This window comes from Cherax quadricarinatus, chromosome 18 (genome assembly GCF_038502225.1).
Source record: "Cherax quadricarinatus isolate ZL_2023a chromosome 18, ASM3850222v1, whole genome shotgun sequence".
Lineage (NCBI taxonomy): Eukaryota > Metazoa > Arthropoda > Malacostraca > Decapoda > Parastacidae > Cherax > Cherax quadricarinatus.
In genome coordinates, this window is record NC_091309.1 from 2369007 (window position 1) to 2388506 (window position 19500).

A 19500-nucleotide genomic window follows, 5' to 3' on the forward strand; every position below is an offset into this window, starting at 1 on the left:
GGGGGAAAGGAAAGAATGAGGGAGGTGGGGGAATGGAAAGAATGCGGGAGGTGGGGGAAAGGAAAGAATGAGGGAGGTGGGGGAAAGGAAAGAATGAGGGAGGCGGGGGAAAGGAAAGAATGAGGGAGGCGGGGGGAAAGGAAAGAATGAGGGAGGTGGGGGAAAGGAAAGAATGAGGGAGGTGGGGGAAAGGAAAGAATGAGGGAGGTGGGGGAAAGGAAAGAATGAGGGAGGTGGGGAAAGGAAAGAAGGAGGGAGGTGGGGGAAAGGAAAGAATGCGGGAGGTGGGGAAAGGAAAGAATGAGGGAGGTGGGGAAAGGAAAGAATGAGGGAGGTGGGGGAAAGGGAAGAATGAGGGAGGTAGGGGAAAGGAAAGAATGAGGGAGGTGGGGGAAAGGAAAGAATGAGGGAGGTGGGGGAAAGGAAAGAATGAGGGACGTGGGGGAAAGGAAAGAATGAGGGAGGTGGGGGAAAGGAAAGAATGAGGGAGGGGGGGGAAAGGAAAGAATGAGGGACGTGGGGGAAAGGAAAGAATGAGGGAGGTGGGGGAAAGGAAAGAATGAGGGAGGTGGGGGAAAGGAAAGAATGAGGGAGGTGGGGGAAGGAAAGAATGAGGTGGGGAAAGGAAAGAATGAGGTGGGGGAAAGGAAAGAATGAGGGAGGTGGGGGAAAGGAAAGAATGAGGGAGGTGGGGGACAGGAAAGAATGACGGAGGTGGGGGACAGGAAAGAATGAGGGACGTGGGGGAAAATAAAGGAAGACTAAGTAGGTGATGGAGGGAGGGAGGTGAAGGAGGCGGCGCTGACCACGACGTAGGCGGCAGCTAGTAAATGTAACGGTTGGATTGTACCTGACCAGCACCCTCCCTTCCATACCCTACCAGCCCCCCCCCCCACATGCCTTCCATACCCTACCAGCCCCCCCACATACCCTCCCTCCCCTACCAGCCCCAGCCTTTCTCTCCCTCCCCTACCAGCCCCCCACCTTACCCTCCCTCCCGTACCAGCCCCCCCACCTTGCCCTCTGCCTTCCTCTGTCTACCTCACGCTCTGTACCTGCCTACCTTCTCCACTACATGTTCACCCCTCCCTCTTACTGGCCTCCTTCCCAGAGTCCCTTCCTCTATACCGGATCTTCCACCACTGCCCTCAACCTACCTTCCACGCTAACTACCAAATCTTCCACCACTGCCCTCTACCTGCCTTCTTCACTACTAGACCCCTCTCACTTGCCCTCTACCTGTCTCCTTCCCTTCCATACCACCCCTCCCCATCGTCCTCTACTTGCCTACCTGCCTCCCTAATCACCTCCATGCCCCCCTCTTCCCTGGAGCCCAAGTGGTCCCTCCATCTTGTGGGCCACCAGCACCATGCAGCCTGGGGGTGGTGGCGTGGCCAGCCCAGCCGCTGCGCTCCACACTCCCACAGTAAATGTGGGTATCGGGGAGCATGTGTGTGTGTGAGGGGGTGTGGATGTCCGGGAGTGTGGGTGTTGGTGCGTGCCGTCATCTCTCAATACCACTTCACTATACTCCACCCCAACATTATAGCCTACACTATACTCACCAACATTATGACCATTACCACCCCACTCCACTACTCCCCCCCCCACCTCTTACCTTCCACTCTGGAATTCCACCTGATCTAAGCTCCTGCAAATAGCATCGAGCTGATCCTAACAGTACTCGGCATCACTATAAATACTGGGCACGTTCTCTTTTTACAAGTTTGGAGGATTGCTGTTAGTTTAACATAAAATTTGTGGGATGGGAACAGTGAAGGCTTCATCTTTCATGGCGTCAACTGGGTTGCTCAACCCTGATACATACTATTCTTTCAGAATTTGGTAGTTTCTTGTCCATCGCTATGTGTGAGCCCTGTCTGAGTGTAAGGCCAATTCTTTTGAAAAAAGAAAAAAACGTATTTAGAATTTTCCCCAATTTCGTGACGGTCATTTTGTTGGCTGTTTATCTGGTACGAGAGTTAGGATAAATCTCTAGGTCAAACTTCTCGAGTGTAAATTATTCATAGAATAAATGAGTTTTTTGAAGTTTGTCAAGGATGTGTTAAACCCGTAGGGGTCATGTAGTGCCGGGGGAATAAGAGGCAACCATTATTTGTGGAAGAGCACTAACTGGTAGGGGTCATACAGCGCCCGCGGTAATAGGAAGCAGTCCGATTTAATGCAGGGAAGGGAAAGACAGGTTCAATTCCTTTGACCAAGAGCTCATTGAAAGGAGGGAGGCAATCAGGTTCAATCCAAGAAAGGGGAGGCCAAGTCCAATTCCTTGGATCAGGAGCCCCTACACTCGCCTAAATCTCTCTCCTCCAGTGACGTTTGCAGCCTCTTCCCCTCCCCCTCCTGTCTATACTCAGTTTCTTGTCTTTCCCTTCTTCCAATTTCCATAGTGTAGTACGTACTTACACGTACACACAGGTATAGGTTAGTGTGGTGAGAGGCGTGTCAGACAGGTTGCCGTGAGGCCAGACCAGGCGTGCGTCTGCCAAGCGCCGGGGACTTCAACTGGGAGCAAGTAAGTATCCAAGCCTCCCTACATCTATCACTCACCATTCCCAAATACATCAGTGGTGTGATCGTGTCCAAGGCAACGGTGGTGGCACAAATGGAGTACCACAAGCACGAAACAAGGTTCTTAAACTGTTAATTACTTCGCACCCTCGACGATGTGCCTTCCCTTTTTCGTCTTTCAGAAGAATAGGCTTCCAGCACCAAACATCAGTAATCACTTGTTAAATATAGTTATGGTTCTGCTGACCGGTTGTGTAGTGCAGGTGGCGTCACATTCACTCGCCGCCTATAGTGCTGTGTGCACATCACCACACCCATCACTGAATAGTCAAATATATACGATTTCAGTAGTATAAAGGACAGTAGGAACGGAGAGTAGCGTGTGAGGTTTGTGGAGAGAAATGGTATAAAATACTGACAGGAGACAAATGCACTATACTGTGATCCTTTATTGGTGATGTTTTGACCATGTTGTGGGCTTTATCAGATATAAAGGTCACAAAACTGTTTAAAGACTGTGTAACGTCTCGTCGCCTGCGTGAAAGGTGCCAGGGAAGGAGTGAGGCTAGAGCGGTACAGGTTCAATAACCTGCGAGATCTAGCAAGGAAGGAGGGCGCATCACTACCTTAACGAAGAGTTGTTCATTTAGTACTCACCTGCGGAGTCCTGGTGCTGCCGTAGGTCGCCAACAAGTCCTCCTCATCGTCGAGGTTATTGTCTGGTCTGGGCGCTGGTTAAGGATCATCCTGGAAACTTGAACACTGAAGATAGTGATCCCACACACACACACACACACACACACTGGCCTGGCCACGTGTAGGCCACACAACACTTTACAAAGAGTGAGAGCGAGGGCTAGCTTGGCCACAGTGCTAGAGGCGGACATGCCCGGTATTCCTGAGAATGGGGGGGGCGGTGGCAGGAGTAGCATGGGTGAGGTAGTAGGCGGAGGGTGAGGGGAGGGGGTGAGGCAGGCGGTGGCGGTGGTGGTGGTCTGGTGACTGCTGCGGCAGGACTGCGGCAGCTACGGCCGGCGTGGCTTCCTTCCCCCCACACTCCCACACTCTCCATCCAACCCTCCCCAGGAAATCCTCCACGCCGTCGTGAAGACGCCACGCGCACCCCCGCCCTCCCACCCAACCTCCCGTCATCCCTGTTCCCCGCCTCCACCCCATCACTGCCGTCCCCACATCCCTAACGTAAATCCCTGCCGCCCCCGCCTCCCTCACGCCACCCCTGCCGTCATCGCCTCCCTCACGCCACCCCTGCAATCACCGCCTCCCTCACACCACCCCTGCCGTCACCGCCTCCCTCACGCCACACCTGCAGTCACCGCCTCCCTCACGCCACACCTGCCGTCACCAAATCCCTCACCCCATACCTGCCGTCACCGCCTCCCTCACGCCACACCTGCCGTCACCAAATCCTTCACCCCATACCTGCCGTCACCGCCTCCCTCACGCCACACCTGCCATCACCGCCTCCCTCCCCCCATACCTGCCGTCACCGCCTCCCTCACCCCACACCTGCCGTCACCGCCTCCCTCACCCCACACCTGCCATCACCGCCTCCCTCACCCCACACCTGCCATCACCGCCTCCCTCACCCCATACCTGCCGTCACCGCCTCCCTCACCCCACACCTGCCGTCACCGCCTCCCTCACCCCACACCTGCCGTCACTGCCTCCCTCACCCATCACCCCTACTCCACCTCCACACCTGGACTGCAGGTGAAGAAGCAGGTGGGTAAGAGGGGAGGGGGAGGCTACGCCAGTTTGAGACCGCTTCTCCCCCCCTCACCTACCAACGTCGGCGGGACCACGCACGCACCGCCCCAGGACACCCCCCTTCCACCCTGAATACCCCAACACCGCCCCTCCACCCTGAATACCCCAAAACCGTCCCTCCACCCTGATTACCCCAACACTGCCCCTCCACCCTGATTTCCCCAACACTGCCCCTCCACCCTGATTACCCCAACACTGCCCCTCCACCCTGATTACCCCAACACTGCCCCTCCACCCTGATTACCCCAACACTGCCCCTCCACCCTGATTACCCCAACACTGCCCCTCCACCCTGATTACCCCAACACTGCCCCTCCACCCTGATTACCCCAACACTGCCCCTCCACCCTGATTACCCCAACACAGCCCCTCCACCCTGATTACCCAACACTGCCCCTCCACCCTGATTACCCCAACACTGCCCCTCCACCCTGATTACCCCAACACTGCCCCTCCACCCTGATTACCCCAACACTGCCCCTCCACCCTGAATACCCCAACACTCCCCCTCCACCCTGATTACCCCAACACCGCCCCTCCACCCTGAATACCCCAATACTGACCCTCCACCCTGAATACTCCAACACCGATTCAATCCTCCCCCACCAGGTAGAGGGGTATCGGACATACACACCGGCAGATGGGGGTAAGGGTGGGCGGATGGATGGAGGGGGACGGAAAGGGTGGACGGATGGATGGAAAGGAATGGAAAGGGTGGGCGGACACAGGTATGGGAAGGGAGGACATAGGTGAAGGGGTACAGAAGGGTGATGGCCACAGGTTAAGATGGGAAGGGTGGACACGCAAGGGCTGAGACGGGCGGGAAGAGTGGACACATGCACGGCTGGCGGACACGCACACGGGTGGACACACACACGGATGAAGTACACACGCACGGGTGATGGACAGGCACACAGGTGGTGGACACACACCCACGGCACTGGACAGGAACCTAAAGTCAGTACCTGACCAACAGGGCTGTGGTTCGTTAGTCAGCTTGCGTGCAGCCAGCAGTAACAGCCTGGTTGATCAGACCTTAATCCACCATGAGGCCTGGTCTCAGACTGGGCCGCGGGGGCGTTGACCCCCAAAACCCTCTCCAGGTAAACTCCAGGTAAACGGGTACACACACACACACACACATAAGCAGGGGACACATACCCACGGGTGGTGGACACACACGGGTGACGGACACACACACGGGTGGCGGACACACACACACGGGAGGCAGACACACACACACACGGGAGGCAGACACACACACACACACGGGTGGCGGACACACACACACACACGGGTGGCGGACACACACACGGGTGGCGGACACACACACACGGGTGGCGGACACACACACGGGTGGCAGACACACACACATGGGTGGCAGACACACCCACGGGTGGCGGACACACACACACACGGGTGGCGGGCGCACACACGGGTGGCGGACACACACATGGGTGGCAGACACGGACACACACTCGGGTGGCCGACATGGACACACACGGGTGGCGGACACACACTCGGGTGGCGGACACACACACACGGGGCCAGGAGCTGTGACTCGACCCCTGCAACCACAAATAGGTGAGTACACACACACACACACACACGGGTGGCGGACACACACACACACGGGTGGCGGACACACACACACGGGTGGCGGACACACACACACACAGGTGGCGGACACACACACACACACAGGTGGCGGACACACACACACGGGTGGCAAACACACACACACGGGTGGCGGACATACACACAGGTAGCGGACACACACACACGGGTGGCGGACATACACACACGGGTGGCGGACACACAAACGGGTGGCGGACACACACAAATGGGCGGGGGACACACACACATACGGGCGGGGGACACACACACACACACGATTGGCGGACACACACACACACGAGTGGCGGACACACACACACGGGTGGCGCGCTCGCGCACACACACACAATGGGCGGCAGGGACACACACACGGGTGGCGGACACACACACACACGGGTGGCAGACACACACACACGGGTGGTGGACACACACACACACACACGGGTGGCGGACACACACACGGGTGGTACACACACTCGGGTGGCGGACACACACACACACTCGGGTGGCGGACACACACACACACACACACTCGGGTGGCGGACACACACACACACTCGGGTGGCGGACACACACACACACTCGGGTGGCGGACACACACACACACACACACTCGGGTGGCGGACACACACACACACTCGGGTGGCGGACACACACACACACACACTCGGGTGGCGGACACACACACACACACACTCGGGTGGCGGACACACACACACACTCGGGTGGCGGACACACACACACACACACACACTCGGGTGGCGGACACACACACGGGTGGCGGACACACACACACGGGTGGCGGACACACACACGGGTGGCGGACACACACACGGGTGGCAGACACACACACGGGTGGCGGACACACACACGGGTGGCGGACACACACACAGGTGGCGGACACACACACGGGTGGCGGACACACACACGGGTGGCAGACACACACACACACGGGTGGTGGACACACACACGGGTGGCGGACACACACAAGTGGCAGACACACACGGGCGGAGGACACACACACGGGTGGCGGACACACAAACGGGTGGTGGACACACACGAGTGGCGGACACACACACGGGTGGCAGACACACACACGGGTGGCAGACACACACACGGGTGGCAGACACACACACGGGTGGCAGACACACACACGGGTGGCAGACACACACACATGGGTGGCAGACACACACACGGGTGGCATACACACGGGTGGCAGACACATACGGGTGGCGCGCACACACACACAGGTGGCAGACACACACGCAGGTGGCGGACACACACACGGGTGGCGGACACACACACACGGGTGGCGGACACACACGGGTGGACAAATGGGTGGCGGACACAAACACACGGGTGGCGGACACACACGCGGGTGGCGGACACACACACGGGTGGCGGACACGCACACGCGGGTGGCAGACACGCACACGCGGGTGGCGGACACGCGCACACGCGGGTGGCGGACACGCGCACACGCGTGTGGCGGACACGCGCACACGCGGGTGGCGGACACGCGCACACGCGGGTGGCGGACACGCGCACACGCGGGTGGCGGACACGCGCACAAGGGTGGCGGACACACGCGCACAAGGGTGGCGGACACACGCGCACAAGGGTGGCGGACACACGCGCACAAGGGTGGCGGACACACGCGCACAAGGGTGGCAGACACACACACACACGGGTGGCACGCGCACACACACATGGGTGGCAGACACACACACACTTGGGTGGCGGACACACACACACCGGTGGCGGACACACACACACGGTTGGCGGAGACACACACGGGTGGCGGACACACACACACGGTTGGCGGAGACACACACGGGTGGCGGACACACACACGGGTGGCGGACACACACACGGGTGGCGGACACACACACGGGTGGCGGACACACACACGGGTGGCGGACACACACACGGGTGGCGGACACACACACGGGTGGCGGACACACACACGGGTGGCGGACACACACACGGGTGGCGGACACACACACGGGTGGCGGACACACACACGGGTGGCGGACACACACACGGGTGGCGGACACACACACACACTCGGGTGGCGGACACACACACACACTCGGGTGGTGGACACACACACACACACTCGGGTGGTGGACACACACACACTCGGGTGGTGGACACACACACACTCGGGTGGTGGACACACACACACACACTCGGGTGGCGGACACACACACACTCGGGTGGCGGACACACACACTCGGGTGGCGGACACACACACACACTCGGGTGGCGGACACACACACACACTCGGGTGGCGGACACACACACACACTCGGGTGGCGGACACACACACACACTCGGGTGGCGGACACACACACACACACACACTCGGGTGGAGGACACGCACACATACTCGGGTGGCGGACACACACACGGGTGGCGGACACACACGGGTGGTGGACACACACGGGTGGCAGACACACACGGGTGGCGGACACACACACGTGTGGCGGACACACACACGTGTGGCGGACACACACACACGTGTGGCGGACACACACACACGTGTGGCGGACACACACACACGTGTGGCGGACACACACACACGTGTGGCGGACACACACACACGTGTGGCGGACACACACACACGTGTGGCGGACACACACACACACACACACACTCGGGTGGCGGACACACACACACACACACACACACTCGGGTGGCGGACACACACACACTCGGGTGGCGGACACACACACACTCGGGTGGCGGACACACACACTCGGGTGGCGGACACACACACACGGGTGGCGGACACACACACGGGTGGCGGACACACACACGGGTGGCGGACACACACACGGGTGGCGGACACACACACGGGTGGCGGACACACACACGGGTGGCGGACACACACACGGGTGGCGGACACACACACGGGTGGCAGACACACACACACACGGGTGGTGGACACACACACGGGTGGCGGACACACACAAGTGGCAGACACACACGGGCGGAGGACACACACACGGGTGGCGGACACACAAACGGGTGGCGGACACACACGAGTGGCGGACACACACACGGGTGGCAGACACACACACGGGTGGCAGACACACACACGGGTGGCAGACACACACACGGGTGGCAGACACACACACGGGTGGCAGACACACACACATGGGTGGCAGACACACACACGGGTGGCATACACACGGGTGGCAGACACATACGGGTGGCGCGCACACACACACAGGTGGCAGACACACACGCGGGTGGCGGACACACACATGGGTGGCGGACACACACACACGGGTGGCGGACACACACACACGGGTGGCGGACACACACGGGTGGACAAATGGGTGGCGGACACAAACACACGGGTGGCGGACACGCACACGCGGGTGGCGGACACGCACACGCGGGTGGCGGACACGCACACGCGGGTGGCGGACACGCACACGCGGGTGGCGGACACGCACACGCGGGTGGCGGACACGCACACGCGGGTGGCGGACACGCACACGCGGGTGGCGGACACGCACACGCGGGTGGCGGACACGCGCACACGCGGGTGGCGGACACGCGCACACGCGGGTGGCGGACACGCGCACACGCGGGTGGCGGACACGCGCACAAGGGTGGCGGACACACGCGCACAAGGGTGGCGGACACACGCGCACAAGGGTGGCGGACACACGCGCACAAGGGTGGCGGACACACGCGCACAAGGGTGGCAGACACACACACACACGGGTGGCACGCGCACACACACATGGGTGGCAGACACACACACACTTGGGTGGCGAACACACACACACCAGTGGCGGACACACACACACGGTTGGCGGAGACACACACGGGTGGCGGAGACACACACGGGTGGCGGACACACACACGGGTGGCGGACACACACACGGGTGGCGGACACACACACGGGTGGCGGACACACACACGGGTGGCGGACACACACACGGGTGGCGGACACACACACGGGTGGCGGACACACACACGGGTGGCGGACACACACACGGGTGGCGGACACACACACGGGTGGCGGACACACACACACACTCGGGTGGCGGACACACACACACACTCGGGTGGCGGACACACACACACACTCGGGTGGTGGACACACACACACACACTCGGGTGGTGGACACACACACACTCGGGTGGTGGACACACACACACACACTCGGGTGGCGGACACACACACACTCGGGTGGCGGACACACACACTCGGGTGGCGGACACACACACACACTCGGGTGGCGGACACACACACACACTCGGGTGGCGGACACACACACACACTCGGGTGGCGGACACACACACACACTCGGGTGGCGGACACACACACACACACACACACACTCGGGTGGAGGACACACACACATACTCGGGTGGCGGACACACACACGGGTGGCGGACACACACGGGTGGCGGACACACACGGGTGGCAGACACACACGGGTGGCGGACACACACACAGGTGGCGGACACACACACAGGTGGCGGACACACACACAGGTGGCGGACACACACACAGGTGGCGGACACACACACATGGGTGGCGGACACACACACACACGGGTGGCGGACACACACTCGGGTGGCGGACACACACACACACTCGGGTGGCGGACACACACACACACACACACACTCGGGTGGAGGACACACACACGGGTGGCGGACACACACACGGGTGGACACGCACACACGGGTGGCGGACACACACGATTGGCAGACACACACGGGCGGAGGACACACACACGGGTGGCAGACACACAAGAGTGGCGGACACACACATGGGTGGAGGACACACACACACGTGTCGGACACACACACGGGTGGCAGACACACAAGAGTGGCGGACACACACATGGGTGGCACACATACATACGGGTGGTGCGTGCGCACACACACAAGGGTGGTGGACACACACACACTCGGGTGGCAGACACATACACTCGGGTGGCGGACACACACACACACAGGTGGACACATACACGGGTGGCGGACACACACGGGTGGCGGACACACACACACAGGTGGCGGACACACACACGTGTGGCGGACACACACACGTGTGGCGGACACAGGCTATGTCAGGAATGCAACGGTCATCTACAATACACAAATGTTCGATAGAAAAGCATGTTTTGTCACAATGTAACTCGTAATACTGTTAGTCTTCATAATGTAACTGTCACAATACTGGTAGTCTTCATAATGTAACTGTCACAATACTGGTAGTCTTCATAATGTAACTGTCACAATACTGGTAGTCTTCATAATGTAACTGTCATAATACTGGTAGTCTTCACAATGTAACTGTCATAATACTGGTAGTCCTCGTAATGTAACTGTCGTAATACTGGTAGTCTTCATAATGTAACTGTCACAATACTGGTAGTCTTCATAATGTAACTGTCATAATACTGGTAGTCTTCATAATGTAACTGTCATAATACTGGTAGTCTTCACAATGGGGCAGTGGGATTATCAGGGTGGAGTCAATTGGTGTGATCTGATGGGCTTTACCAAGGATACATAAAAGCATAAAATGAGGAGTTCACAATCCTTCAAAAGTTTCCACTTTTATGTTAGTCGACTGGTGTGGGTCGCATCCTGGGGGAGAAGATTAAGGACCCCAATGGAAATAAGTTAGACAGTCCTCGATGATTCGCCGACTTTCTTGGGTTATCCTGTGTGGCTAACCCTCTGGGGGTTAACTGTTTCTCGGTAATTGTTTCTCGTTAAGCCACACCAACAACAATCTCTCCACATCTTCGAGTAGTACAGCTGGTGGTGGTGCAGCAGCAGCTGACCCTAGTACGATAGTATTTCTCACCCTTTTTACCACAGGGTTGGCACTAGAAGCTTTCTTTGGGCCCATGGTGGCTTATTTAGCAGTTACAAGCACTATAAACAATGGAATAATACAAAATGTATCGAATGTATGCATGAAACCGGCCACCCTGGCTTGTAAACATGACAGCAGGGCAGCTGAGGCGCTCAGGCTGGACGGACAGGTTCAGGACGAATCACGTTGGGCGAGTTTTTTATCATTAGGCAGGCCAAAACTTTTACGCTCAAACGCTTCGTTAGGCGGATTGGATTTAACGTTATGCGATGCGTTCATTAGCCGAGGGTCCACTGTATATCATAATCTACACTTGGAAAATCCTGGAAGGAATGGTCCCGAATCTGCACACAGAAATCACTCCCACCGAAAGTAAAAGACTAGGCAGGCGATGCAAAATACCCCCAATTAAAAGTAGGGGCGCCATTGGTACACTAAGAGAAAACTCCATAAGTGTCTGGGGCCGAAGACTGTTCAACAGCCTCCCACCAAGCATAAGGGGAATTACCAATAAACCCCTGGCTGCCTTCATTGAGAGCTGGACAGATACCTAAAGTCAGTGTCGGATCAGCCGGGCTGTGATTTGCACGTTGGACTGCGTGCGGCCAGCAGTAACAGCCTGGTTGATCAGGCCCTGATCTACCGGGAGGCCTGGTCGTGGACCGGACCGCGGGGGCGTTGATCCCTGGAATAACCTCTAGGTAGACTCCAGGTAGATGATTTTGGTTAGTTTCAGGACGGAAAGTACCTTGAAACTGAGCTCAAAGTAGCAGAAATGTTTGACTTTTGTCGATGTTCAAGAGTAAAGAAATGATGTCACCATCGGTGTCCAACTGGACAGTCTAATACACTGTCATGAATAGGTTGACATTATTTATACAATTATACAATACTAATGCAATTGTCTGCATAACAATAAATCTTCTATTTTTGTGTGAATAAAAATTCAAAATATAAAGCAAGCATAATATAAGAGGGGCCCGGAGATGTGACTAATGAACAGAGAAAATGTTATTTTCATGCCAGGAATGTCTACAGAGTTTATTCTGGACTTTATTTTGAAATTGGCATGGGTGAAATTGGCCAAATTACCAATTTCTAACCACTTTTTTGGGTAGTTGAAATAAGTAAACAGGTGGTTTCTTGTAGTCAATCGACAGAAAAGAAATACTAGTGAAACAGCCGAGTTTGGTCAACTGGAACAATGGTATGAGCGGGCAAAATTGCCGATGTATAAATATCGCCGTTGGGTTAAGTGTATTTAAACCTAACCACTCTGTAATCTGGCAAAATCAATAATCCAGCACCCTACAGGTCCCGATGATGCCAGATTAGTGATGGTCAACTTGTACTGACTAGATGAGCAAGACGTGCAGTGATTTGGTAGCTTTATCAAAATGTTCCAACTACACAGTAGGCTTCTTCAGTGTCTAATTCATTTTCAGTCAAATGCAGGAGACAACAGCAGCAGTTGAGATGTAAAGATAGGCTGATTACATCACTGTTTCTGCTGTCTCCTCTGTATTCAACTGAGGAAGCCTACTGTATAGGAAAAACGTTTGGATAGCTAGAAAAACTAGTGTAAACTGCTGGCTAGACAGACAATTTCTATGGCAAACATGATATTTATGCAAGGGATGGGGTACATCTCTCTGGGGCATGGGTAGTAGCATTACCCAATGCTGTAGAAGGGGCCACTGCTGAGCTGTCTAGGTCATTAACTAATAGAAGATAGAGGTATGGATATGTGTGTGTGTGGGGGGGGGGAGACAAGCAGGTTGCATCTCTTGATCCCATCTGGAAACTTTCCAAAGTTTCAGGCATTTTAAAGATTTTTTTTTTTTTTCAACAAGTTGGTCGTCTCCCACCGATAAAAAGAGAAGTCGTGATAACCTTATTGCTTACGTCAAAAAGAATGAAATCTGTTCGAGTCAAAGGATGAAGATGTGCAATCTCTTCAGACTTTCTACAATAAATACATACTAGTACTCACCACTCACTATAAGCTAAGGTCGAAATTATTTTAAGGTAACGAGTGTACTGCATATGCATTTTACATTGTTTTTTAGGCTTAGCTTTATTACTCACTTAATACTATATGATTATGTAAATATGTTATCAGGCATTTATATGCATTTAATAGTGAGAAAAGGGGCAATTCACTTTATGACATTTTTGTTTTATGGTAGTAGCATGGAACCTAAGCCACTGTATAATAAGGGCCCTCCTGTACTGTGTATGCATAAATCAGTGATCTCATTTCCCATCATCTGCCATTGTAGCACGTCAAAACAAATCTAGGCTGGGCATCATTTAGTCCCTCATAGAAAAAACTTAAGCTATACAGTATATCATTGGAGGTATACGTCTAATACATCTGCCACTGTAGTAAAAAACCACAATAATGGAGTGTAAGTTAAATCAAGATGATTCTCAGATGCAACTTTGCTAGCAGTGTTGCAGTGAAGACAATTCAGATACAGTCCACAGAAATATATCTACAGTAGTAAAAATACTAGCCATCTCATACAAAATAAACCTTCAGGGATAACAAAAGGCCAGTTGTAGAGAGAAAAAACAAAAAAGTGGAGTTAAAGTGACATTAGGAAACTTCTTCACAGAGTGGTAGAGCAAGGGAATGAATTTTAAGAGAATGTGGAGTTTTAACCCTTTGAGGGTCGACAGGCCCTCTCCGAAACTCGTTCTCAGGGTCGGCCAAATTTAAAAAAAAAAAAAATTATTTTCTCTTATGAAAAGATAGAGAATCTTTTCCCGATCATAAAGACACCAAAAGTTTGAAATTTGATAGAAAACTTACGGAATTATGCTCTCGCAAAGTTAGCGGTCTCGGCGATGTTTACGCATCGGCGATTTTGCCCACTTTGAGCCCCATTTTCGGCCAATTTCACTGTACTAGTCGACAAAAAACATAAATATTTCGCTAGAACTCCATTTTTTCTATCGAATGGGTGCAAGAAACCACTCATTTATGAATTCAACTATCCAGTACAGTGGTCAGAATTTAGCAATTTTGCCAATTTCACACAAATTTCAAAAGATGCCAATTTCCGAATAGGGTCCAGAATAAACAAGAAAGACATTCCTGGCACTAAAATGACATTTCCTCTAGTCATTAGTCACGTCTCAAGGCCCCTCTTATATTCTTTTGCTTTCCACTTTGAATTTTTATTTTCACAAAAAATATAAGATTTACTGTTATGCAGACTACTGCATTAGTGTAAAAAATGGTATAAATATTATTGGTACACTTGTGAAAGAATATTAGACCCACCAGTTGACGTGTATTGCACGCTTGGCACGATTTGTTTACTTTTGAAGTTTGGTAAAAATCGAACATTTCTGCTACTTTGAGCTCAATTTCAAGGCACCTTTCTTTGTAAAACCAGTCAAAATCATCTCAATTTCTGTAATATGTCTTCCATTCTATAAAATGAGACCAAGAAAACTAGAATACAACAATAAATACCATACGAAAATACACTGCAAAGTCGCTGATTTATTAAAAAAAAAATGGTCAAAGTTTTTTTTTTCTCATTATGCACTGTGTGCTGCAGGATTATTTTTAGACTGTGCACACTGACCACATAGACCCATTCTTTCATATGAAGGCCTACCAGCTTTCTCCCACTAGATTTGAGGCCGCTAGAATTTATGAGTACTAGTACGTCAAAAACCCCTACGCGTAAGACGTACTAGTACGACGAAAACCCTCAAAGGGTTAACCCTTTCAGGGATGAGAGGCCCTCTCCTAAACTTGTTCTCAGGGTTGAAATTTTTTTGGAAAAAAAAAAAAAAAATATATATATATTTATTTATTTATTATCACACTGGCCGATTTCCACCAAGGCAAGGTGGCCCGAAAAAGAGAAACTTTCACCATCATTCACTCCATCACTGTCTTGCCAGAAGGGTGCTTTACACTACAGTTTTTAAACTGCAACATTAACACCCCTCCTTCAGAGTGCAGGCACTGCATTTCCCATCTCCAGGACTCAAGTCCGGCCTGCCGGTTTCCCTGAACCCCTTCATAAATGTTACTTTGCTCACACTCCAACAGCACGTCAAGTATTAAAAACCATTTGTCTCCATTCACTCCTATCAAACACGCTCACGCATGCCTGCTGGAAGTCCAAGCCCCTCGCACACAAAACCTCCTTTACCCCCTCCCTCCAACCTTTCCTAGGCCGACCCCTACCCCGCCTTCCTTCCACTACAGACTGATACACTCTTGAAGTTATTCTGTTTCGCTCCATTCTCTCCACATGTCCGAACCACCTCAACAACCCTTCCTCAGCCCTCTGGACAACAGTTTTGGTAATCCCGCACCTCCTCCTAACTTCCAAACTACGAATTCTCTGCATTATATTCACACCACACATTGCTCTCAGACATGACATCTCCACTGCCTCCAGCCTTCTCGCTGCAACATTCATCACCCATGCTTCACACCCATATAAGAGCGTTGGTAAAACTATACTCTCATACATTCCCCTCTTTGCCTCCAAGGACAAAGTTCTTTGTCTCCACAGACTCCTAAGTGCACCACTCACCCTTTTCCCCTCATCAATTCTATGATTCACATCATCTTTCATAGACCCATCTGCTGACACGTCCACTCCCAAATATCTGAATACATTCACCTCCTCCATACTCACTCTCTCCCTCCAATCTGATATCCAATCTTTCATCACCTAATCTTTTTGTTATCCTCATAACCTTACTCTTTCCTGTATTCACTTTCAATTTTCTTCTTTTGCACACCCTACCAAATTCATCCACCAATCTCTGCAACTTCTCTTCAGATCTCCCAAGAGCACAGTGTCATCAGCAAAGAGCAACTGTGACAACTCCCACTTTATGTGTGATTCTTTATCTTTTAACTCCACGCCTCTTGCCAAGACCCTTGCATTTACTTCTCTTACAACCCCATCTATAAATATATTAAACAACCACGGTGACATCACACATCCTTGTCTAAGGCCTACTTTTACTGGGAAATAATTTCCCTCTTTCCTACATACTCTAACTTGAGCCTCACTATCCTCGTAAAAACTCTTCACTGCTTTCAGTAACCTACCTCCTACACCATACACCTGCAACATCTGCCACATTGCCCCCCTATCCACCCTGTCATACGCCTTTTCCAAATCCATAAATGCCACAAAGACCTCTTTAGCCTTATCTAAATACTGTTCACTTATATGTTTCACTGTAAACACCTGGTCCACACACCCCCTACCTTTCCTAAAGCCTCCTTGTTCATCTGCTATCCTATTCTCAGTCTTACTCTTAATTCTTTCAATAATAACTCTACCATACACTTTGCCAGGTATACTCAACAGACTTATCCCCCTACAATTTTTGCAATCTCTTTTATCCCCTTTGCCTTTATACAAAGGAACTATGTATGCTCTCTGCCAATCCCTAGGTACCTTACCCTCTTCCATACATTTATTAAATAATTGCACCAACCACTCCAAAACTATATCCCCACCTGCTTTTAACATTTCTATCTTTATCCCATCAATCCCAGCTGCCTTACCCCCTTTCATTTTACCTACTGCCTCACGAACTTCCCCCACACTCACAACTGGCTCTTCCTCACTTCCTATATATATATATAAATATATATATAAATATATATATAAATAATATATATATATATATATATATAAATAAATTTTTTTTTTTTTCAACAAGTCGGTCGTCTCCCACCGAGGCAGGGTGACCCCAAAAAAAGAAAGAAAATCCCCAAAAAGAAAATACTTTCATCATCATTCAACACTTTCACCACACTCACACATTATCACTGCTTTTGCAGAGGTGCTCAGAATATAACAGTTTAGAAGCATATACGTATAGAGATACACAACATATCCCTCCAAACTGCCAATATCCCAAACCCCTCCTTTAAAGTGCAGGCATTGTACTTCCCATTTCCAGGACTCAAGTCCGACTATATGAAAATAACCGGTTTCCCTGAATCCCTTCACTAAATATTACCCTGCTCACACTCCAACAGATCGTCAGGTCCCAAGTATCATTCGTCTCCATTCACTCCTATCTAACACGCTCATGCACGCTTGCTGGAAGTCCAAGCCCCTCACCCACAAAACCTCCTTGACCCCCTCTTTCCAACCCTTTCGAGGACGACCCCTACCCCTCTTTCCTTCCCCTATAGATTTATATGCTTTCCATGTCATTCTACTTTGATCCATTCTCTCTAAATGACCAAACCACCTCAACAACCCCTCTTCTGCCCTCTGACTAATGCTTTTATTAACTCCACACCTTCTCCTAATTTCCACACTCCGAATTTTCTGCATAATATTTACACCACACATTGCCCTTAGACAGGACATCTCCACTGCCTCCAACCGTCTCATCGCTGCTGCATTTACCACCCAAGCTTCACATCCATATAAGAGTGTTGGTACTACTATACTTTCATACATTCCCTTCTTTGCCTCCATAGATAACGTTTTCTGACTCCACATATACCTCAACGCACCACTCACCTTTTTTCCCTCATCAATTCTATGATTAACCTCATCCTTCATAAATCCATCCGCCGACACGTCAACTCCCAAGTATCTGAAAACATTCACTTCTTCCATACTACTCCTCCCCAATTTGATATCCAATTTTTCTTTATCTAAATCATTTGATACCCTCATCACCTTACTCTTTTCTATGTTCACTTTCAACTTTCTACCTTTACACACATTCTCAAACTCATCCACTAACCTTTGCAATTTTTCTTTAGAATCTCCCATAAGCACAGTATCATCAGCAAAAAGTAACTGTCAATTCCCATTTTGAATTTGATTCCCCATAATTTAATCCCACCCCTCTCCCGAACACCCTAGCATTTACTTCTTTTACAACCCCATCTATAAATATATTAAACAACCATGGTGACATTACACATCCCTGTCTAAGACCTACTTTTACCAGGAAGTATTCTCCCTCTCTTCTACACACTCTAACCTGAGCCACACTATCCTCATAAAAGCTCTTTACAGCATTTAGTAACTTACCACCTACAGTGGACCCCCGGTTAACGATTTTAATCCGTGCAAGAGGGCTCATCGTTATGCGAAATAATCGTTATGCGAATGAATTTTCCCCATAAGAAATAATGGAAATCAAATTAATCCGTGCAAGACGCCCAAAAGTATGAAAAAAATTTTTTTTTACCACATGAAATGTTAATTTTAATACACACAAACTGAAAAAGGCATGCACAATTAAATGACACTTACTTTTATTGAAGATCTGGTGATGATTGATGGGATGGGAGGAGGGGAGAGCATTATCTTCTTACTGTTTAGAAGGGGAATCCCCTTCCATTACGACTTGAGGTAGCAAGTCCTTTTCCGGGGTTACTTCCCTTCTTCTTTTAATGCCACTAGGACCAGCTTGAGAGTCACTGGACCTCTGTCGCACAACAAATCTGTCCATAGAGCTCTGTACCTCCCGTTCCTTTACGATTTGTCTAAAATGGGCCACAACATTGTCATTGAAATAGTCACCAGCACGGCTTGCAACAGCTGTGTCAGGGTGATTTTCATCTATAAAGGTTTGCAGTTCAACCCACTGTGCACACATTTCCTTAATCTTTGAAGTAGGCACAATGGATTCCACAACTGGCATAGGCTTCTCAGGGTTAGCCCCAAACCCTT

At 51.8% G+C, this 19500-nt stretch overlaps 1 protein-coding gene across 3 annotated transcripts in view; it reads right to left on the reverse strand.

The window, feature by feature from the left end:
- The window catches only part of LOC128689331 (DNA polymerase alpha subunit B), an 81916-nt gene that overhangs the window by 47129 nt on the left and 15287 nt on the right, over nt 1-19500 (reverse strand). For all 3 annotated transcript variants that reach the window (XR_011392127.1, XM_070086064.1, XM_070086063.1), the window contains exon 3: nt 3187-3253. Coding sequence is in view for 2 of the 3 variants with exons in the window: in XM_070086064.1 (XP_069942165.1) it covers nt 3187-3253 (67 nt within the window). In the remaining variant the exon portion in view is untranslated. The remainder of the gene's footprint in view (nt 1-3186; nt 3254-19500) is intronic.